Source organism: Erpetoichthys calabaricus, chromosome 1, assembly GCF_900747795.2.
Source record: "Erpetoichthys calabaricus chromosome 1, fErpCal1.3, whole genome shotgun sequence".
Taxonomy (NCBI): Eukaryota; Metazoa; Chordata; class Cladistia; order Polypteriformes; family Polypteridae; genus Erpetoichthys; species Erpetoichthys calabaricus.
The window spans coordinates 189,201,850-189,225,606 of NC_041394.2; the positions used below are offsets into that span (position 1 = coordinate 189,201,850).

Sequence of the window (23,757 nt, forward strand, 5' to 3'; positions counted from 1 at the left end):
TCTGTCTTAATGGCACACAAAGAAGCAACAGCATATTAGGCAGGTGGTCAGAATGTTACGGTCCATCAGTGTATATAATATGTTACACCACAACATGTAATTTGCTGTTTCTTCCAAGTTTAAAAATCCAAGTTTATGATTATCCACAGTTAAAATTTAAAAGACTTTACAAATGGTGGTTATTTGGCATGACTGGAACAATTACAAAGAAGGCTGCGCTGAGTGTTTCTCATCAAACAATTTTATTTCATACTGAACTGATTAGCCTCTCCATGTCATCTTCTTGGCTTATACAGCTTAATGGTTTTGCGTCTATTACAGTAGTTAGCTGAAGAGTAAATAAACAGTTGGATTAAGGACAATTTTGTTTCAAAACCACGGTGAAATTAAAAGTAATGATCCCATGAAATCATCTAATGGCAGTTATACACTAAAAATGTATTTTTACTTGCTTATTACATGAACCTCTGCTGGACTGTGTTTTGTATCTCCTTTGTTTTTCTCAATGACATGCACATCAATACAGACTGTAAATAATTAAATCCTAATAGTTATAAAACATGCAACTCATTTATAGAAGATTTTGTTGGACCTGCCAACTCCCCGACCCACCACAAAACATGAAACGTACAAACAGTTCTATTTACAAACATAAATGAAAAAGGCAAAAAAAATAAAATAAAACAAATCATTGTGTAATGAGTACAACAACAGGGGTGACAACAACATTTTTAGATCTCACAATAGTTGGACTGTTTCCACTTAGTCCAATGATTTGATTTTGTGCAGAACTGGATGCACACAGTAAAAGAAGTGTCCTTGAATGTGTACTTGGTTAATTTCTAACAAATGAAAAATAAATAAATAAATACAAAGCATGGTAAAATTATAAGGCACATTTTGGACTAACGGCTCACACAAAATGATAAAAGAAAAAACATATAAGGACTTATGAAACGTGTTTAAAGCTTGTGCAATTTAACTTCTTACATTACAAGGATAAAGTCATGACTAATACTGTACTTACCAATAAAGAATTCAAGACAAAGTGGTCTGGGTCCAGCCATGTATACAGCAAAACAAACACTTCAAATTTTATATAAGGAAACAGTGTTCCTGTATATATGCTTTTAAAGGTTAAATGACCACACTAACAATTAACACTGGAGATTTTGCTGTGTACTTTTAAATGTATTTCACCCAGAAGGTAACACTGACAGATCAACGGCATTCATTAATTCTAGTTTGTCGAAACAAACGTCGTTACATGATTTAATCTGCACACATTCACACACTGTCTGAGCACCTGAAAACACCCATGCAGATCTTAGCCACTCGGGTAAGAAAATGCTGTAGACTACACATGGAAAGGAAATCAGCTACCCACAAACCAGTATACCTGGTAAACTGACATTTGTCTCCAGAGTTTATTCACTTGAATATTTTACTTCTCCACTCTGACTTCATAAACAAGCTTTCTGGAATGTGATGTTTGTGATCATTTTCAAAGCAGAACTATGGAAAAATAGCAAAAACAGTATGTAATTTAGAGACAACTTGCCTAAACTGAACTTAACATGTTTATGGTGAGATCTTTTTCATATGTATTCTCTTTAAAAGTTCTCATCTGGCCTGATGGATAGTAAAATGCTCTTTAACCTTGTCCTTTGTCTCTTTATATTTAGGTGTAGAGTGTTATACGATTTCATTTATGCACCACTATTTCCAAACTTCACAGTTCCTGAGTTTGGAGGCTGAGATTAGGATCTGAGGTACAGTACAGTTTCCTGAGAGTAGCATGGGCACTGTCTTTTATTCCTGATTTATTAAATGACAAATGGTATAAAATAGTTTGAATTGCATACTGTGAGGGTCACATCAAAAGTACACAGCATATTAAAACTGCTGAGATTCAATCTACAATAATGACATGCACCATATTGTAACTAATGGTCCCATCTATCATCTTAAATCTGAATGAAAATAATTACACCCTCTTGCCTTAGTTATGTGCTCAAATGTCAAACAATGGAAAGGGTTGCTGATGATGGATTCATCACTTTAAATGTTAGAGCACAAACAGTATCAGACCTGTAAGGGACATTCATGAGAGACACAAAAAGGAAAAAAAAAATCAATGCGACTCTTAGAGGGAGTCGAGACTCTCAACTGGTGAAATGACAGTGGAGGCTGGAATGGCACATCATGGGGTCTAGGAGATGATCACTGTTCATAGAACAAATTTCCATTGCAAAAGGATAGTAAAACATGTAAAATGGTTATAAAAATGGACTAACTGGTATTGGGATTTTGTAGAGAAGCAAACAAAGGTACATTGATTTGATTGACCTGTGATTTGGTTCCTATTCATATCTTGTGTTGTAAAATGAAGCACTAATAACTTTTGATAAGCCCTTGTAGTCCCTTATAGGGGGAGACCTAATGTTAACCGAGCTTTATAATTCAGCACAGGCTCTGTATAATCCTTAGCTACTATGGAAGTGCCTCTTCTTTTACACTGATGCCAATCTTAAGCTTCCCAAAAGAATGGAGCATATATGAGGATGCATCTTTTAAAAAATATTTTACAGCATTTATTTTAAAAATAATTTTACAGCATTTAGCCTTTGGACTTTTTATTTTTTAAATCATTAGTTTTGTTTATGCAACGCCATTTTGTACTTCATTGCCCTGCATATCCTGAATTAATTTCTGCTGTGCAGAACAAGAATGAGATCTGTGAACCATTTATTTTTTTCCAGTCTATCCATTCATTTACATCATTTAGCAGACGCTCTTATCCAGAGCGACTTACAACAGTGTTTGTTAGTTTTTCGCATACCCCTTGGTTCAGAGCGCAGGGTCAGCCATTGTACAGCGCCCCTGGAGCAATTACAGGTTAAGGGCCTTGCTCAAGGGCCCAGCAGAGTAGGATCTCTTTTGGCAGTGACGGGGATTCGAACCGGCAACCTTCCGGATACCAGCGCAGATCCTTAGCCTCAGAGCCACCACGCCGCCCCTGCTTATTCAAATTTTAAGATTATGAGCGTTCAATACAAAACAAAATGCAACTATATAATCTATCCCTCTGTTTTCAGAACACACTTCATTCATCTAGGATAGGGTTGTGGGGAGCTGAATGTTATTCTGTCGCCAATGCGTGTAAGATAAGTACAAAGTGCACCAGTCTGTCAAGCTGCACCTCAGCTCCCACACTTTCTCATTAGGGGGACAAGTTGTCATTATGAACCTACCTAAAAGCACGTCCTTGGAACATATGAGTAAACCCAAACCTGATGGCAGCTCGGCTAAGATGACTACACTGCACCACTGCTACCAAGAAATAAGATTAAGCCACATTTCTTTGAATTATGGTTCCTGATCTGTACAGTACATGTGACGGTTTTTCTATGATGTCGTGATCCTTTGGGATGTATTGCAATTGTGTTTGTCTTTATTGACAAACAAATATTCTGCGTTTATTTTTAAAGATAACAGCTTTTGACTTTTACATCTTGAAGGAATATGCTCAATAATAATAATTTAACCTCAGTGTAATTAAAAAGGAGTGAACTGTGCTATGTTTTATAATCAAACTTATGATACCTACAACAATAATTTTGGTCCTTGTGACCTACAGCTTCCTAATGAAACAGCGTGTAAAGAATTATGTTTATACAGGTAATTAATTCTTCATTGTGTAATCAAATCAAAACACTCCAAATCTAATGTACTGTAAAATGTACAGATCATAAAATGAGATGTTGTGTATGCCTGCATGAAAAATGTGCGCACGTTCAATGCAGGAGGACAGATCAGGCAGTGACGTACACTAACAGTCTCCACAATGCAAAGAAAGCAAGAATTACTGCCACATACTGGACAGGCTCAAGCTTTATTAAAGATAGAACTTTCTCAGGATTATAAAGCTTGAGTCCAGGATGCAGTGAGATCTAACAGTCAGCACACAAGAACAGTATATTATTTAGACAGACCCATGTTTCTCAATTTACAGCTATCTGGTTTGTGCACTTATAGGCAGACTATTTACAAAATCACCTCGATCAACATGAATGACAGCTACGGGGCTTCCTATTTTAACAGGATACAGAAACAGAGAGATAATGGAAAATAAGTGAACTACCTGTTAAATCTAATCACAAAGTACTACAGCATTTTGAAGTGTTAAAAATCATTGTAAAAATATTGCTTAAGACATCAGAATGGACTAATGCCATGTACAAAATTGAAAAGTGATCCTCTCTTAAACTGCCATCTTCTTTCTTTGATATGGCTAATGGCAGAATTAGTTAACTGTACATTTTTTTTATAGTTCACTTGAAAATTTACTTTGAATAACATACCAGCACAGAATGAGCGGAGATGTCTACTTTCACATTTTTTTTGTTTCAGACAGAGCTTTGGCTTTACAGATATATAATCAAACAATGCCTGACAAGAACTTCAACCACTGGCTTATAACGCTGGAACACAGCCATTTCCGCAGTCAGGCCTATCATACCCCACAATTTGTAACAATTACTGACGCAGAAAACGATATTTAAGACACTTCAGAAAAACATTTTCTTTTTTCTACATTTACTTTTCAGCTTGTTTTCAAATTACTTCATGATCACGGTTACTTAATCAGTCAATGGTTAGAATAAAGAAAAGAAATGGAGTGGTGTACTTCATGATAGGCCACTTGAGACTTGATTTTAGCACCAGCAATATAAAACAAGCTGTGTTAATAGGAAGCACTGATATACATACTGTACATATCCCCAGCAATGGTGGTGGTGGTGGGGGGGTTCAGTTGGAAGGAAGGGGCAGATTAAATAACAACTCATTTTTAAATAGTCAGAAGGGAGCAATTAAAAAAAAATACACATTTCTTCCAACAGATTTTGTCTGTAAGAAAAGTATTCAAAAAACAGAGACGGAATGAATATAGAACATGTAAAGAGAAATAAATCTGCAGACAGACCGGTTGCATCTGAAAAGAATGTGCCATAATGTAACAGAAAACATCTAAGCTTATGATGTTGATCACATAAGAAGGTATAGAAAATGTTAAAACAATAGCTTTAACATGACCTGGGATTTCATTCATTTTTTTAAAAAAAGGTACTTCTCTATCAAGTGGATCTTAAACTAGGAAGAACCTTCCATGCTAATGTGCTATCCCATATGTCTATTTGTGGTCTGCTGCTGCTGTAAGTGGAAACTTCCATGGGAAGTATCTCCTTCACTGGATACTGGAGTCTAGAGTGGTGTGTGGTGGAGCAAGTCAGTGGACAGAAATGAAATCAACTGTGAAAGCTCTGCACAGCAGACTGTTTCTGGGAAAGCCGCAGAAGTTCCTCGCGAATCGCTTTGATAAGGGAGGCTGAAGAGTGGCCTGTGTTGGATTCATCAGCAGTTACTGAGGGAAATCCAGGTCCCACCGGCTCGAGGATATGACCAGCAGGCGCAGAAGGCTCCCTTAAGGAGGTCTTAGGCATCTGAAAGACTGACGATGAGTATTCTGGAAATCCAACAATCTGTGCCTGAAAGACAAAATAGCATTGCAAATTACTTTACTGTTGTTGAATATTTGTTAGCATTCATAAGCAAAAACATTCATATTGTAGATTCAAAAATGCACAATGGTACTCATACTACACTGTGAATGCAGGTTCTTTTAAAGGGGACTGGAATGCAGTTTTATTGACGACTGATGAACAATGAAGACATCTGGCCTAGCGATTGTACCTGCACTCTAGGCCCATGGTTTTTGTGTTCAGTCCTGGGGGAGCACTGTGGCTGCAGGTTTTTACTCCCATCAGGTTCACAGGTCGATGAGTCACATTTAGGCCTAACTGATTTAATGGTTTAATTAGCTGGCCTTTCTTTCACATATCTTGCATTTACAAAACTGTTCTAGTATGATATTAACATTTTGAAGAAATTCAAAAATGTTGATTTTTTTCATAGCGTTACTTTTGTGAAGTTTGCTCCCTTGCTTGTACCCAGATACCGACTCTGACTGAGGAGCAATGCAGACATACAGTAGTTGCAAATGGCACTGAAAGCTAAAGACAGACGCTTCTGCGGTGTCCTGTTCATTTGTGTGCTGATTAGTAAGAAAAGACGTCAGTCTGGGGGTCTCAAGTTCACTCCTGCAGTCATCCCAAGCAATTTCTATTTTAAACTGTGTGGCCTACCACAGTTTCAATTCCATCACTACATTGGCTGATGACACCACCATCATAGGTTTAATCACTAAAAATTATGGTATGGCTTACAGAAGAAAGGTCTTCCTGCTGACTCAGTGATGCCAGGACATTAATATCAGCAAAACTAAGGAGCTGCTAATAGACGTCAGGAAGCAGAAGGCAGATTACACCCCCTGTTTGCTTCGAAAGGCAAACTGTATTATTAAAGACCTCAGCCCTCCTGCACAGCTGCTTCTCTCACTCGTCCCTTTTAACAAGTGGTACCGGACCAATAGGCCTTGCACCAGTAGATTCAGGGTCAGTTTCTATATACAGGTTATAAGAGTGCTGAACAGACAACCAAAAAATCAAATATTGTAACATAAAAAACTGTGTGTATATATATTATATATTTACTGTTTATACAGATAAATATAATGCAAAGTTGATTCAAGCAGTCATCAAAAAAAGCACTATTTCCCATTAAGTTAGAAAGCCTAAATTTAGCAGGATGGTACATCTAGTGCTCTTGGTATCTACTAAAAAAAGGACATCCTGATATATCAAAATTAAGAGGTAGCCCCCCTCCATCTTACAACAGAAAAACTAAACACCATATATCTCAAAAACACTTTGACCGATTTAACTGAAATTTGATCACGACATGCTTGGTAAGTAGCCTGACTCCCAATTCTGTCGGCTTCTTCTTACTACTAAAATTCATACAAATTTAAGGGGATGGGGATCTGTCCCCATTGGGTTGTTCCCTGTGATGTGTTGAACACACTTATATACATATACTTAAACAAATGGGTGGCGAATGGGCCGTTGGTGCAGATATACATGCAGTATTGCGGACAGCTAGGGTGTCCCCTTGTAAGTCAGAACGCCGTGATGTGCTGCTACACTCCGGTTCACAAAGCAGAAGCAGGTAAGTGCCAGTAAAGTACAACACAAGCCAGGACTGACAGCATGCCTTAGTCAGTTTAAATGTTTGTGCAGTTCATTAAAGGGGTTCCCCACGGACAAAACAAACTGGAATGGACATTGTACATAGTTCACCATATTATTTCGTTTCCCCCATTCTTTGCTCTATAGTGCTTATAACATTCAATTCAGGTGCCACGTAAATGTGCAGGCTGTAAACATCAATGTTGTATCTAATAAATGAAAGTAAATCACAATTCATTATATATTGCTTTTGATCCAAAGGCCCCCAAACTTATCGGTACAAGATTACAGATCAAAGCATTACATTTAAATCTGTTTGAAGCTACCATTTTTACAGAACACGTTGCAGGATGAAATTACATTTATACCCAAAAATTCCATTATTCTTACTAATTACCTGTTTCAATTCAACATAATACAGTTTTCGCTAAAGTTGTGCTTTCCAATGACTACCAACAAAAGCCAAAGTCAGTCAATCAGAAAAGCAGGAATTGATCTCCAGCAGGAATTTTTTACTCCTCCTAGCATGTTCAAGAGTGAGGAGCTCCAGTGAATTAATAATAAAAAAATAACAAATATGTATACAGAAAAATACTCAGTCAGTTACACAGTACTACTGATACATCCAATTAAGTGACGTCTTTATAACCAGGCCCATTCTTTTAGTAAGTTTCCTAGGTGAAACCGAGTAGCATAGCTAGTCTAATATATCATAATACAACATACATATGTATCCATCCATCCATTATCCAACCCGCTATATCCTAACACAGGGTCACGGGGGTCTGCTGGAGCCAATCCCAGCCAACACAGGGTGCAAGGCAGGAAAAAACACTGGGCAGGATGCCAGCCCACCACAGACAACACACATATGATATCTAATATTATTATATATCATAGAATATTATAAGATAAACAGTAAATATATTTTAAATATAATAGTATATTTCCGTATGTGTCTTTCTTGTTACTGTGTTACTGTTCTGAGGAGATATGCAAGTAAGAATTTCATTCTATTGTTTACAATGGATAATAAACTTGAACTTGGCCTTTTAAGCATTTTCGGACTAATCAGCACTGATATAAACATCACATTTAGCTTCTCTTGCTCCAGTGTTCACTGCTCATCCCTTATTATCAGTATTTGGATACAATTAAGAAAGCAAACGTCACAGAAAAGGGTGAATTAAATCAAATATGGCAGAAGAAAGTTACGCATGCAAAGCTATGGCAACACATTTCTGATGTCTTTTACATGAAAGTATCATACTAGCAATTTTTTCTGAATACAAAATAAGATTAGGAAAAAGGCCAGCTAATTCAAGAATGAGATCAAGTAAATATAAACTGACTCACTGACTGGTAAAACTGGTTAAAATGAAAACCTGCAGCGAAAGTGCTACCCACTAGGCTTCAGGCAATCTACAGTTCAACAATGCAAATTCAAAAATCACTCAAGCAATCAGCAAAGGCAACTTCATTTGCTGCTTATGAATATCAGATGGCAAAGTTAAATTGGGCAAGTTTAACAAATTGCAAAGTTAATTTTCTTAAAAGCTGTTTGGTGATTTGTACTCCACACAGGCACTGCCATTTTCTGGTTGATTTTTATGGCTGCAGCCACATTGTTTAGAGCAAAGGCATCCATTACCAGTCATGTGACACATGATGTCACCACGTCCTGTCCAGGTAGTGGAAACTATGCTTTCAGGATATAAAAAAGACTTAGTTTTTATGATTGGTACATTGAATTTTGACAAATGCATTTCCCATGTTTATTTTGGTTACTGACCCTGTCTGAATTCTGACTTTTTCTCAAGGCTTTGATTATAAACGTTATCTTGTTGTTTACTGTAGTTAATCCTCCTTTTAAGTCCTTGGACTTACCATTTTCAAACCTGACCTTAATGAAAACAGGTGTGCATGCAGGATTTATTACAACTTCCTGCTAGTTACTTTCACCAAGTGCTGTAAATTCATGGAAAATAAACTTTGATAATACTATAAATTTACATTTTGAATTAGAACATTCTAATGCAAACATGTCAAACCTTACAGTACATGGTACTAATTGATTTTATTTTAAAATTCAAACCAATAATCTTCACAAGTCCAGTACTTACAGGGTCCCTGTGGTGATTGCTTCTCGTATATTCTTCTTCAGGCCTATAGGAAGTCCACCCAGAGCCCCCTGACTGGCTTTGGCCTGTTCTCCCAGGCTGTCCTTGATTTGAATTCATTCTGCTTGATAGGCCAACTTGTGCTAGATGATGAAGCTGTGCACCTATAAATGTTTTTTTTTCAAAATCTTATTAGAACAACAATGAAACAACAGTTTACTAACTAAAAACAACTCTTTTCCAATACACACTTCTAAGAACAGTCCTCTATGTTAGAATGTTAAGTAAAACTGCTAGAAATGTAATGTTACCAACATAACAGTTTGCATTTAAGGAAAGAATTCTTCATGATGATTATAATTACCAAAATGTTTTATGTTACTCTAACATACAGTAAGGCTTTATGATGGCATCTTGATGTTTGATATTTTGCCATTTTACTTTCAAATGTGGAGATACAATGGGAACATCAATAATATTTTGACTAACTTGCTATAGAGTGTTACCTTTTAACTAGTCTCATGGAGCCAGATGTGATTCTCAAACCTAAATAAATCCTGCAATGCAAAGGCTACACCCCCAGGGCTATTGCTATTGAATCAGTATACGATATGAAAACAGCAAATAATTTAGATAAGCATTGTGGTCTATGGATATACAAGGGACGTTCAAAAATTTTCTGCACTTGTATATTTTCACTAGGGGGTTACCCCCTGCTCACTTTGCTCACCAACCCCCATGGTCTGCGCTGACATAATGGGAAACAAATACAGTTTTTTATACCTCCTCTTTGCTCGATCAGCTGTTGGATTGCTTGTGCTGCCATGCCGCATGATCTGCATCGAACATTTAAAAGTCATCTACTCTTTATCTTTTATTTCCGGCCCTGGGCATGGTTACATTTCTTGGCACAAATTCTCGTCTCGCGGGACACGAGTTCTTTATATTTTTTTAGTTCATAATTTAAAAATGGAATAAGAATCTGAAAATCTAACAACATCGCATTAAAGTTCAATAAATCCTGAAAAGAATGATACCAAACATATATACAGTACGTAGGTTTTAAAATAAGCCGATTTAAAGCGTGACAAAAAAACATGACATAAAATCGTTGCACTTTTAGGCTTAGGATTTTATATATAGAGTAGATTGGAAACAGTGAAGGTGGGAGGAGTAGTAATTGGACATTAAAAAGTTGGTACAACGCTGGGAAAATTGCATCGCAAACGAAGGTGACTATGTAGAAAAGTGATGTAATTTGTTTTTGAAATTGTCAATAGAGTTAAAAAAAGTGTGGAAACTTTTTGAACGTCCCTCATACAATGTGTTAAAACACTGCAGCTATTTTGTTGTGGCATGTTTACATTTCCAATCAGACAGTAATGTTACATTTCTTTAGTTATTCATTTAGAAATGCAGTTACAAGGTGGATGATGTGCAGCCTTCTCACAGATTTTACTAGTTTTGTTAGCCAGATTTGTTGATTTGAGTTCTGAAATCTGCATCTCCCATGGCTCTTCATTATGAGCAGTCTTAAAGATAGTCCTTTTGATGGAGTCTGATGCTCCATTTACTTCAAATGCTTATTTTGCAGTTCATATTTTCATGAATATAGCTTCCAAAAATTTTAAGTTTTTCATCGAGTCCTAGGCTGTCTTTGAAACACTGAATAAAAGAGAGCACACACAGCACCCGTGGCAAAGTATCATTCATGCTGACCATTTGTCCATTGATGTTGTTGAATGCCAATGTATAAGATGCTACAGAACGGTTTTCCCCTTGCATCTTGTTTATTTTTAAAATGTGCACTGTGATCTCTGCACACATGACACGTATTTGCTGTATACAGTATGTCTAATAAGGATTTTAGGAGACTTTTTACTATAAACAATTCATCGTAAACAGAAGCTTGCTGTCTGTCAGACCTGATATTTGCAGTTCAGAATCACTGCCCCTACTTTGAGCGCCACCTTCATGAGGTGTGGGATTGGTTTAGAAATGTGACATTCAGTGAGCCGTCTAATTGTTTCCACCTATATATTATACATCTACCTTCAGCAAGACTACCTTTTAACTGACAGAGCTGTGCATTATTTGTGCATAGTAAGACTATCATTTTATACTAATATGAATCCTGCAAGAGTTTCTCGCCACGATAACTTTCTCAGTATCACAATACCTACAGTCGAGTTTTGCCCAACGATGTCAGAAATATGGTCATTGAAGATGAATCAAAATTTAATGCAGGAAAGTATTTGGCATTAAATTTGGTAATTCATTCAATTGAGAGAATAAACTTAGAAAAGAATATGCAACAAATATTGAAAAAAGCAAATGATATCACCTTACACACGTTTGATCGATACAACACGCGGTTGGCTTGTTACAGTGCAGAATGAGGCTGCATTTGCTAATCTGTTGTTCTGAATGTAACGTGACCTTTATCTGGATTGTAATCATGTACCACCCACACGTGATAAGACAAACCTGTCCTGCAGCTGGCCTTCGTTGTCCAGCAATTTACATATTGCAATTTTCACAGTTACCACCAGATGGCGCACAAATGTCAAGAGTCCTGTTTGCATCTTATTTTTCTTTTACTGTATTCATTAAATTAATAATATTAATGCAATTCACATTTTGATACTCTTCAGCACAGTTTCAGATAATAAGCTTTTAAAATAGCAATATCATCAACTGTGATTAAGTGTCAGTAGACAAACTCAGCGTTGAGATGCCACCTCTTAGCATTTTAGTATACAGATGGAGGAGTCAAATAAGGAAATAAAAGTCCGTGCAGGTTGACCCATTTGCAATCTAAGGATGTACTTACTGTGTAGCACTGTCACTCTGGTAACATTTTAGACAATTACTAGGTGTGATCAAACAGTTCAGAAACGTATATTTGTGTGCCAACATAATACGTTGCACCTTGGTCCATTTTCTTTGGCTAATCTAGACATAACAAACAATAACCACTGAGTCACACGCTTTCTGAATTCAAGGTACAGTACACTGAACAGAATGCACTTAACATGTTATGTTACACATTAAAATCAGTGGGCACCATGGATTCTAATCACCACTCTTTCATTGTGCAGAGTTAATAGGTTCTGATTTCTTCCTAGATTATAAAAATGTACATGTTAAGTTAAAATGCTTCAGTACGTTGATCCAGGGTAAGCTCTGTGCTCTTTTATGCATAAGAAACCAATAAGACGGACAAATGTCTAATTTTACTGAACATCATAAAAGTGGCACTAGCAGAGCCAGGACAATATTTTTGCAGTGTGGTTCTCAATTTGATATTCTCGCTAGATTTTTTGTGAGCAATTATTGAATGAGGATAGCAACCTAATTTGCTCCAAATGTCCACATATATATTTTCTAATCTTTCCATTATTGTCTCAGTGCACATTGTGCTGTCAGTATACTGGCAGATAAGTTTTGAGCATCGCTTGAAGATGCACATAGGAACACAAAAAGCATACGAAAACAAAAGGAAACCACTGTGCACGTGTGTGTCTTTGCTAATTTGGCAACTGCAAGATGACTAGAACCTGAATTTGCAAACAAAGACATTAAGTCACAGGCAACAGCTTTTATCCTGTCATTTAACTCAAGTATGCAGTGATACTGCTCTTTCTCATTTCAAAAGTAATGTGTATGATTAAAGATGGGAGTTTAACAGAAACTGGGACATTGCTCCTTTCACTCCGAAAAAAGCTTTTGCAAGCTAAGAACCAGAGCAACAATGTACAGTACTGAAAAATTGAAAAACACCTGTAGTTCCACCAACTGGTCGTGGCCTTGCAGACGAGGGCATCTCCTCACCATAAACTCCTCTGGTAGCATACACTTCTTCTTGCTGATCTTGCTGTCTTCCTGACTCCCCCGACTGTGAAAATCCCTGACCGTGCACTTGCCTGGTTTTGTGAAAACAATACAACAGACATGTTAGGTAGTGGTGATATCTTCCAAAATCATGGAAACAAAGAAATAGAACTTAAAATGCAAATATATTGTACTAACATGGTCAACTGGCCCTAACATAATTAGAACAACTAGGGTGAGCAGCTAACTCTTACAGAGAGAGCACTTGAGGCAAACTGACTTATGCTTTAATACATTTACAGTATATAACCAGCTCAGATTTTAGTGCTGTACTATAGTGTGTCTTTAAGAGGAAGGGGAGGAGGAGGAAGGTTGCCTTGATTAATATCCAGTGGATTATTCCCCTTAAAGCAGTGTGTCTTGCCAAAGACAACATTCAGATATGAAGAATTAAACCTCAAATAAGCAAGGAACCCTAGCTTAAAATTTTATAGCTGATTAAAAGTTCATGGAAGAGACTGTTTAAGGGCTATCCATAAAATATTATATTTGAAAAGTAAAACTCAACAGCTGGAGAATCTGTCTGACTTTGTTAAGATTGTTAGAAGAAGACATTGGCTTTAGTATCATTACAGGATGTCTTGCAATACTACAAGACAGAAATTATAAAATTGCGTCCCTTACTTTCACCCATGCAAGAGGGTCTCATTTGCGATGACATACTTGATTCATGCATTTAAGTGCACAGTTATGGAAATATGCTCTCAAATGTTACAACGTTTCAAAAAATGTTTCAACTGTATTGATACCTTCAGTCAAAATCAACAGGAAGTGTCTTTAACTTATTTTGGGTAATCTGAAATGCTGTTCTTTGTACTTTAGCACTGCGGAACAATTAGCTTTACAGTGCATTTTTTTTTTGTTTGTTTGTTTTTTTTTGTTTGTTCTTTATTTCGCCTTATACAATTTCTTGTATTAGGAATTTGGTAGTTTTCACATACCCCTTGGGGTCAGAGCACAGGGTCAGCCATTGTACAGCGCCCCTGGAGCCACCTGGAGCAATTACAGGTTAAGGGCCTTGCTCAAGGGCCCAGCAGAGCAGTGGCCTTTTTTTGGCAGTGACAGGGATTCGAACCAGCAACCTTCGGGATACCAGCGCAGCTCCTTAGCCTCAGAGCCACCACTCCGCCCTCAAAATGGTGCTGTGTGGTTACCCATATTCTCCATGTTGTAATGCTGACCTTTCACTATGCTCTATATATTCAGGGAATAATTAAAAAAAACCAAAACAAACAGGTCAGAGAGTGGCATTTTTGTGGTCAGATTGTATTTGGAGGGATGGAGCTTCTGTAAAGTTTTAAATTCCTCTTGGGGAGACATAAAATCTATCTATCTATCTATCTATCTATCTATCTATCTATCTATCTATCTATCTATCTATCTATCTATCTATCTGTCTGTCTGTCTGTCTGTCTGTCTGTCTGTCTGTCTGTCTGTCTGTCTGTCTGTCTGTCTGTCTGTCTGTCTGTCTATCTATCAGTCCATTTTGAGAGTCAGTGTTATTTCTCTAGAATTATAAATAACAATGCTAGTAATCCCAGAGTCTTATTCTCTACAATTGATCGTCTGCTAAACCCATATCACTCAATGAAATGCCTCCAAAAAACTTCCAGTGAAACTTGTGAGGCTTTTGCTGTATTTTTTAATCTAAAAATTTATGATATTAAAAATAATATAGTACATCTCTCCAATACTGAACCTCTTAAACTCCGATACATCGGGTTACGACCAAAAAGTTCACCAAACTTTTGCATCTGTTCATGACCACACACTCGGGTGACGAACAAGCCAGTTTCCCTTCCGTTTCGTACGCACCAGTGATTTACGCACGTGTTCATTCTCTTCCTGTACCTGTACAGTACTTTGTTCTAGTCAGATGTGCATTGCACAGAGGGACTTTACCTCAAAACTGTAATCTCCTCTCCACCCAGTTCCTCCTCACTTCCTTCATGCAAGAACTCGACTCATGCAAGGTTTGTTTTCTTGGTTGTATAAGGTTAGTTTTTTGTATAAATTATGGATTTTTCAAATGTTCATTTTTTCCCTTTGCTTAAAACTCATTAAAAAAAAGTGTTTACAGTGATCAGTTCGTAAGGCTATAGTGTGAACTCTTGCAATGTTAGTTTTCTCTGTTCAAGGTTTTCTCAGTGTTAATGTTTTTACATTTAGTTTACTATTACACTGTGCATTCTATGGTATAATTAACTATTTTTGTGCTTAAAAACCTTTAAAAAAATATATTTACATACAGCTCGTATGGTCTGGAACGGATTAATTATATTTACATACAACCCTAGAGGGAAATTACTTCGGGTCATGACCAAATCGGGTTGCGACCAGAGTTTTGGAACAAATTATGGTTGTGACCCGAGGTTCCACTGTACTCCATTTGAAACAAATTTAATTCTTTCACCAGGATAGATTTACCTGATTTATATAAAATAATTTCTCAACTGAGACCCTCCACCTGCATCCTTGACCCAATACCAACAAGTTTTTTCAAAGAAGTATCAGGCGTGCTAATTGACAGTATTCTTGACATATTAAATGGTTTATTAATCAGGTCACAGAACAGCATTTTAACGGTATCTCTAATTGCCTACTGTGTATGTTGTGGTTTTGTGTCATTTTCCATTTTATTCTATATACAAAGCACAATCAGCTGCATTTCATGTAAGAAAGGCCATAGTCCTGAACAGGGTCACGGGGGTCTGCTAGAGCCTGTCCCAGCTAGCATTAGGCGCAAGGCAGGAACAAACCTTGACAGGGTGTCAGTCCATCACAGGACATGCAAGAAAGGTGCTATATAACGTTTGATTGACTTCTTATCCTTCAAGATCAAGCAAGTTAAAATGATTGCAACTCACAGCTAATTGATCACATCATTTGCTCATAAAGCACAAGAAAATTACATATTTTTATTTTGAAACCAAGTATATAATGAGCAGAGATTTCAGTAGTCCAAGACTAAAAGGAAACACTAAAAACAAGCAAATGAATGAAAGTTAAAAAAAAAACCATGTTGTAAGCAAGTCCTCTGGTTCTTGCACCTGAAGCCCAGGCTAGCAAACAGTAAGTTAAACACAAATGAGTTACATCAACTTAAACCAAGTTCTGCAAGTGGCATCCTTTGGTCCCTGTACATAATTAACATTGTATTTATACCCTTTATAGTTGTTTCATTCTACTCTTTTTTTTCCGTTTTAGTATTTTTTCTTTTGCATTTAATTATATACTGTATGGGTGGCACAGTGGGTAGCGCTGCTGCCTCGCAGTTAGGAGATCCGGGTTCGCTTCCTGAGTCCTCCCTGCATGGAGTTTGCATGTTCTCCCCGTGTCTACATGGATTTCCTCCAGGTGCTCTGGTTTCCTCTCACAGTCCAAAGACATGCAGGTTAGGTGCATTGGCGATCCTAAATTGCCCCTAGTGTGTGTGGGTGTTTGTCTGCCCTGCAGTGGGCTGGCCCCCTTCCCGGGGGTTTGTTTCCTGCCTTGCGCCCTGTGTTGGCTGGGATTGGCTCCAGCGGACCCCCGTGACCCTGTAGTTAGGATATAGCGGGTTGGATAATGGATGGATTTAATTATATGTATTTTTTTTCATTCAGTCCCTTTCTACCACATTTCCCCTAGTACCTCTTCTGTCTTGTTTCTGTTCCACATTTTCATTATTTAACATTTAGGAAATATTTATGAATGATATTAAACTAAGTACTGCTCACATTCCTAGTACAAAGCAATGGTGTTCCTGAACTAGAAAATTGAGATAGCAAAGTAAAAAAAAAAAAAGCCTATCAAATATTTTTTAACAAACTGCCCACACAGCACTTGAATAAAACCTTTAAAATAGGACAAGCCAAACTATACTTATTAGAATTTTGATCATGGAAGTTTCAGATGACTCAGAGAAAGAAAAAAAAAAAGAAAAAGCCATCCAATTATGAATAACGACTGAGATGCATCCAGCCATGCAGTATGTGAATATAAATTATGAAATAAAATCCTAAAATAAATCCGCACAACTTATACAGAGTAGGCTTAAAAAGACTCATAACAAATTGTGGTGTGGACCACCTGATAAAGGACATGTGGTGAAACTTTTTTATCACATAACAACAACAAAAAAAACCTTAAAAACACAAACCTCTGTATACTATTTTTATATAAATATTAAAACATATCAAAACTGGGAAGTTCATTTTAAATTCATTAGAACTTATTCCAGTCCACTGCAGGGTCCACACATGTACACACATACAGCCACACTCTTTATATTTATATATATATATCTACTTCTTCTTTAATAAAAGGACAAGTGTCTGAATGTGTGTCTGTGTATCCGTCCAGTTGCTTTGTTCAATATGCCATTTGGAATAGGACTTGTAAAAGCAGTGGTAATATTTGTGATGCACCATCTGTTGGAATGACAAGTGCAATGAATTTTATTACTACAACTGTTTGTGATGTGCCATCTGTTAGAATGATAAACACAACGCATTTTATTGTTACATGCATTACAAATATAATAGATGGTAAACTGCAAACATTAACGCTGAGGTCTATGTTAATTACTTGCATTTCAACCAATCTTAGATGGATTATATTATTTATTTATTTTTTCCTAACATTGTCTAAATTGGAGACTAAATTAAACCGACCTTTCTGAGTTAGCACTCAAGGCCATATTTATTGTCATTATCATTCTTTTTACTGTTAATACTAATTGCTAGCTACATATTGAAGTTTTTAACTTTTGTAAAGATTCTTTATTTCTTGTTAGTCTAAAATGAATGTAGGAATATTTTAAAATGTATTCATTTTTGGTATCCATCCTCATTGTGCTCTGACCAATCTGCTCTCTAAGAATTTAACAACACTGTAACCATTTCAGACATGTAAACAGTTTACTAGATTTATTAATGAGCAGATCAATTATAATTCAGTTTGACACAATAAATAAACCTACACAAACACACAGCCACTAAACCCTGACTTCTTAAACTACTGATGTAAGAATTGTCTAGACTTTACTTCTAAATCCCTGAGGAGATAAATGTAGTTGAAGGCTACATAATTCATTACACTTCTGATATGACCTAAAGCAGTCATCATTAAGTGCTGCATCTATATATTTATTTTTTCATAAGACAGTATAAAATGTAAGCAATCAGCTGTCATTACTTTCAGAAAAATGCCAAGGCACACAATCAATGGGTGTGTTTATTTTAACATGTAAATTACATAAGGGAGGGATTAATGCAGGGAGAATATAAAAAATAGGCAAAATATAATTAGTGTGTTCATAGGATAAAAACCCTGGACTCAAAACAGAAAATCATCCTTTTCATCCTAAACAAACAAAGCTACTAGCTGGCCAATGATAGACAGATAGATGGTGCAGAAAAATATCAGAGTTTGAATTGCATTAAGATATAATTGCCACTGTAAAAACATACAACAACATACTGCGAGGCAACTAGACAAACAGACATAGATAGATAGATAGATAGATAGATAGATAGATAGATAGATAGATAGATAGATAGATAGATAGATAGATAGATAGATACTTTATTAATCCCCAAGGGGAAATTCCCATACTCCAGTAGCAGCATACTGATAAAAACAATATTAATTAAACAGTGATAAAAACACAGTGCAAGTTAAAAAATGCAATGTGAAGAGTACAAGGCAGGTATAACAGTCAATAACATTGTATAATGTTACCGTTTACCCCCCCAGGGTGGAATTGAATTGAAAATTGAATGCACTCCTTTTGTATTGTCAAACGTCTTATGCTCTTATTTAAAAAATGTGTCATAAAAGCTGGAACATCCCAATGTAAATTTAAATGAGGATCTTTTATATTACCTTTGAACCAAGGCTGGGGCTGCTGTAGGGGACACTCCGAGGTCAGCATATCTCTATGAAAGAGAAGAGACAGCACAAATTAATAATTCAAATTTGTGTCTTAGAAATGTTATAGCAGAGGTGAATAATCGTAACCCAGCGTGCTGAGTTGTTACTCAATATCTTCTGCTCATTTCTCATAATTTAGATCTATTCTGTTCAATACAAGAATTACAATGTCAAGGATGACTATGACAATTTTTATGATTCTGAACTATAAAAAAGTGAAAACACTTTGTATTTCTGTGATCGCCTCATTTTCTTAAAAATTCAGGTACTAATCAGGAACATTTTATTTTTTTAGTGAGGGGTATATTTCTGTGGAGTTAAGCAATTGTGAAATATAAATGGAAATAGAAAAGGAGGTGAACTGACGCCCTTGCCCATGGAAGAATAATATGTAGGCTTAATTTTAATGTGCATATTTACATATTTTATTGTATCAAGAACAGTCTTTTGAATTGGCTTTGCACCTCCTATTCCTACACTGCACTGTCTGTTAATGAAGCTCCTTCTAAAACCTATTCTACTTTTATGCTTTTGTATTTTAGGTTTTGCTTGAGTTACAAATAGATGAGTAAAGTAAATAAAGGAAACTATTATTTAAATGATTTAATGAACTAATATTATTAGCTATTTTTTAAAACTTATATCTGACTGCTTTAACTTTTATATACAACATGATGGCAGACCTTAACCTGTGCATAACTCTGATATATCACAAATGGCCTCAGTGAAGTTTCATAACATTCTCAAACTCACTTACTCCAATTCAGAATCACAGGGGCCACAGCCTATCCCAGCGGCACTGGACACCCTAAATGTCCAAAATTTAGTGTCCGTAACCTCACATCTGGATTGCTTTCTCACAGTCTCAACCTGTCTGTAAATACTTCGATACATGTTTCCTACATCAACACTTTACTTAGCCTCCTTTTAATTACACAACTCACCTCCTACTAATGTGTGGTTATGTGTGGTTCCAACTGAGTAGTTTTTACATACTCAAACAAATTGCGTTAATTTTTTGTCACATGCTATAAACTATTTTTAATTATATTCTTATAACATCAATATATCTGATGTTATATACATGTAGTATATAGTATAGTACATGAGTATAACTACATGCCAGTTTAGTCCCAAGTTTAGTCCCAGAGAGCAGCAATGGCTGTAGATTTTTGTTCCAGTCCAATTTCTTAATAAGAGGCTAATTATGGCTGTTGAATCAGTTATGGTTAAAGCAACATTTGTTGCTGCATTTTCATTATCTTATGTGTTAAGATTCCTAACCCTTAATTGTTTCTTTTAGTCTTTCTTTATAACTGTTTATTAACCCTGAGATTCAAAGACAAATAATCTGGCAGTTAGCCTTCTGACCTGGTCCCTGTGTGCATTTGTCATGAAGTATCTGAATAAAATATCTAGAAATGGAAGAGGAAAAGATATGAGTAGAAATTATTGAGCTCTCTGAGCCACAAATTATACAGATTGTATATTGGGAAAGGAAAAATCTACAAGATAAGAATGGCCTGATGTGGGAGAAGGAAGACACGGACAAGCCAAAAATATAGGCAAGTAACAACTTCTAATTAAGCCATTAGACTGGACCAAAAACCTGCCACCTTCGTGACTCTCCAGATGTGAACTTGGGAACCCCTGATTTATAGCATGCTACATTCCTATTATCTGTGTAATCTTTCTGTATTTCCAAGAAATAAGGAATTTCATATTCCTCTACTAATGTTGGTAGACCTACATAAGTAAAGTTGAACAAATAACTGTTATAAGCTTACATGAAAGTTGCAGTTCACTAAACAGTAAATATTCAATAAATTATACTTTCAGTAGTGTAAAGGTTCCTGCTAAAATAGCAAAGACTATGTCTGTATACCAAGTGAAACAGAGATAGAGACAGACAGACAGGAAAAGAGGACTGTATTCTATGCCACTTACATTTGACAGAAGAGCTGGAACATATGGCGGCCCCCACTGGCCTGTGCCTGCTCCTCTGCTGCCTCTTGTTGGTGGACTGGTGCCAGGCTGACCTGACGTAATACCTGGAATTGTGATTCCAACATTGCCTCCTTGAGTACTGGGTGCAACTAAGGCAAAGGCGTCATCTAGGAGAGAGTGCATTTGCTGTCTGGCCTCTTCAATTGATGGCTGCGGTGGCAAATAGGCAGGAGGAGGCAGAGAGTGGGTGTGTGGTGGGGAATTTGAGAAAACTTCATTCTCTTGTGGAGAAGGACTTCTTGGTTCAACAGGCTGATCAGGATCTGACTGCATGGAACAAAATAAGGAATGTGACAGAAAATAACATTTTCATTAAGTATGTTTAATAATGTATTTATCTGTAATGTGTTTTATCTATTCCACTGATCCACACAATGATGGGAGTGCTAGAGATTGCATCTATAATAACAATATTTGGTCAGAGCTCCCTGATCAGGATGTGTGCCAAACCTGAGGAACCATCTCACAAACAAATGAAGAAACTGAATCCTCACTAATCAAATTAGACACAATAACTAGTAAAATAAAAAAATAAGGAAACCCCTAAAGTTTGGACACTTGAGAATATTTATTTATTAAGAACTCTAAGAAGCACAATTGTTACACCCAAAAGCAGAGATAGTTTCATAAAAACCAGCTTACAGAAAGGGTGAAAATTAAATAGGAAATTAATCCAAAACCAAACCGTAGAATGACGTATTACTCTAGGACTGGGCTAAATGCAGTGTATTCACCTCATGTAACTTTGATAACACAGGTTGCGAGTGTCTTAGGACATAATGAAACAAAGAAAGAACATCTGGTCCTTGAAAAATATCCACCAAGGATGAGGAGCAAAGTGTTGTTGGGAGCTACCCAGCTTCCCACATGGCCTTCCTAAAAAAGGCAACGGTGCTACAATACTGTAAGCATTCCAAACAGATGACAGCCAAGTGTGGCTGGGCATAATTCTACTGTACAAAGACACCAGGGTAGCCTTTTCCTGAAAGGTCACATAACATGTAAATAGATCTTCTTCAGCCATCTCTGGGTACATTTGGTGCCATTTCAGTTAGGAAGTGCCAGTTTTCACATGAAAGTCATCTTAAATACTCTTATACTTTAATTTATCTTCATGACTATGAAAACATCTTTTAGACCTGTTTGTATTTGCAAGCAGTTGTACTCTTAAACTACAAGAGAATTAGTAGGCTATTTACTGTATCTCTGGATATTTTTCAGTGGAAATGGGGGGACTCTGCAGGATAAAAGTGGGTAAAACTCAATCTGGAGTATGTTTCCTCAAAGTGCTATAACGCTAAGAACATTGTAAATTCCATCTTAAAACAAATTTGTTAATTTACAAGTGTTTAACAAAATCCAACCTAACTAAAGTAGCACATTAAATCCCTTGTAATCTGCATGCTCCTTGAGCCACTCATCAATTGCTAAGAGTGTCTTAATACCGTATATGCTTATTGCGATGATAGACCCAGTTTATGTTAGTTTTGTGTCATGACAGTTCTCTGAATATTAAGAATTTTATTATTTACTCTTCATTTTCATAATGAACGCATTAGTAGAATTATATTTTATGGGTAAATTGTTAGCTTAAATAATTTAAACAGAAAATTATAAATTTATAAGTCGATAATATTTCAATATTCTTTAATAGTTTTGAAGAGTGTGTTCTAAGGTTGAAGCTAGATTTACTTTGACAGTTGGTTCATTTGGAGTGACAGGGGTTATTATGGCTGCAAGAACGAAAAGCTACCAGGGACTCTGCGTCTTATTTAAGTTAAATCAATGGTTTGTAGTTTATATTACTCGGGGTTCCTGCCACCTGGAGCCTAGTCATATCTGCCTAAAAAATTGAACATATTTCCAGCTACAGTTATAGAGAAACATTATTATCAAAAGTTAAATTTAATGAGTACAAACTGTGATTGTTTTCAGCGCAGACTCTACAGAAGAAGAAGACTAACTGCAACAGACATGCCACTTTTTGATGATGTTTGAAACTACCTATGGCTTAGGATTTTGAATGATGAATCCTAATCAAAAAATGAGAGGTGCAACATACTCAGTGAGGAACATCTCAACCAGTGAATGCACCTTGCCCTAACCCCTCACAAGCCTGCCTTTAGCAAAATCGTCATGGACCTACAATGGCACCCATCCCAGTAACAGGTAGACTTGTAACATTCATTGAATTTAGGACCACAATTGCTGGTAATTGTTTAACCTCTCTAACAATACATATAAAAAAAACAAATTGTAAATTTAAATATGATGGACAATAAGAAGCAGACAAAAACAAAAATAAATTACTGTTGCTACAAAATAATTACAAGTAGCATTTATGCCCACCCCCTTCTGGCCTACCAATATTTTCAAAAAGTGACCCTCAGGTACAGGGCTTTAGGGATCAGTACTGTGGAGCATAAGGAGATTCTGGTCATGCTGTTTGAGCGTGAACCACTTCATAAAGGATATTGGTTTGAGAAAAACTGAAAACACTTGGCCTTCTGGTTTTAACTTATTCAGCAACTGCTTAGTTTACCCTAAATATCTTTATTGATGAGATGATGCACAATTGCATCTGGTCCCAGAGAAGTCTTTGATAAGATTGATTCAGTCGCTTTGCTAATGCTCTCCAACATGGTGAATCTGCACGATTTGGTACATATGTA

General features: G+C 36.5%; 1 protein-coding gene across 2 annotated transcripts in view; it reads right to left on the reverse strand.

Annotated features, from left to right (window-relative positions):
- Positions 1-223: 223 nt before the first annotated feature.
- Positions 224-23,757, reverse strand: part of LOC114658262 (UPF0606 protein KIAA1549-like) — a 244,856-nt gene continuing 221,322 nt past the window's right edge. For both annotated transcript variants that reach the window (XM_051935299.1, XM_028810434.2), the window contains exons 16-20: positions 21,026-21,352; positions 19,031-19,083; positions 13,052-13,194; positions 9,272-9,432; positions 224-5,549 (exon numbers count right to left, since the gene is read on the reverse strand). In XM_051935299.1, coding sequence (XP_051791259.1) covers positions 5,310-5,549; positions 9,272-9,432; positions 13,052-13,194; positions 19,031-19,083; positions 21,026-21,352 — 924 coding nt within the window. In that variant the 3' untranslated portion in view covers positions 224-5,309. The remainder of the gene's footprint in view (positions 5,550-9,271; positions 9,433-13,051; positions 13,195-19,030; positions 19,084-21,025; positions 21,353-23,757) is intronic.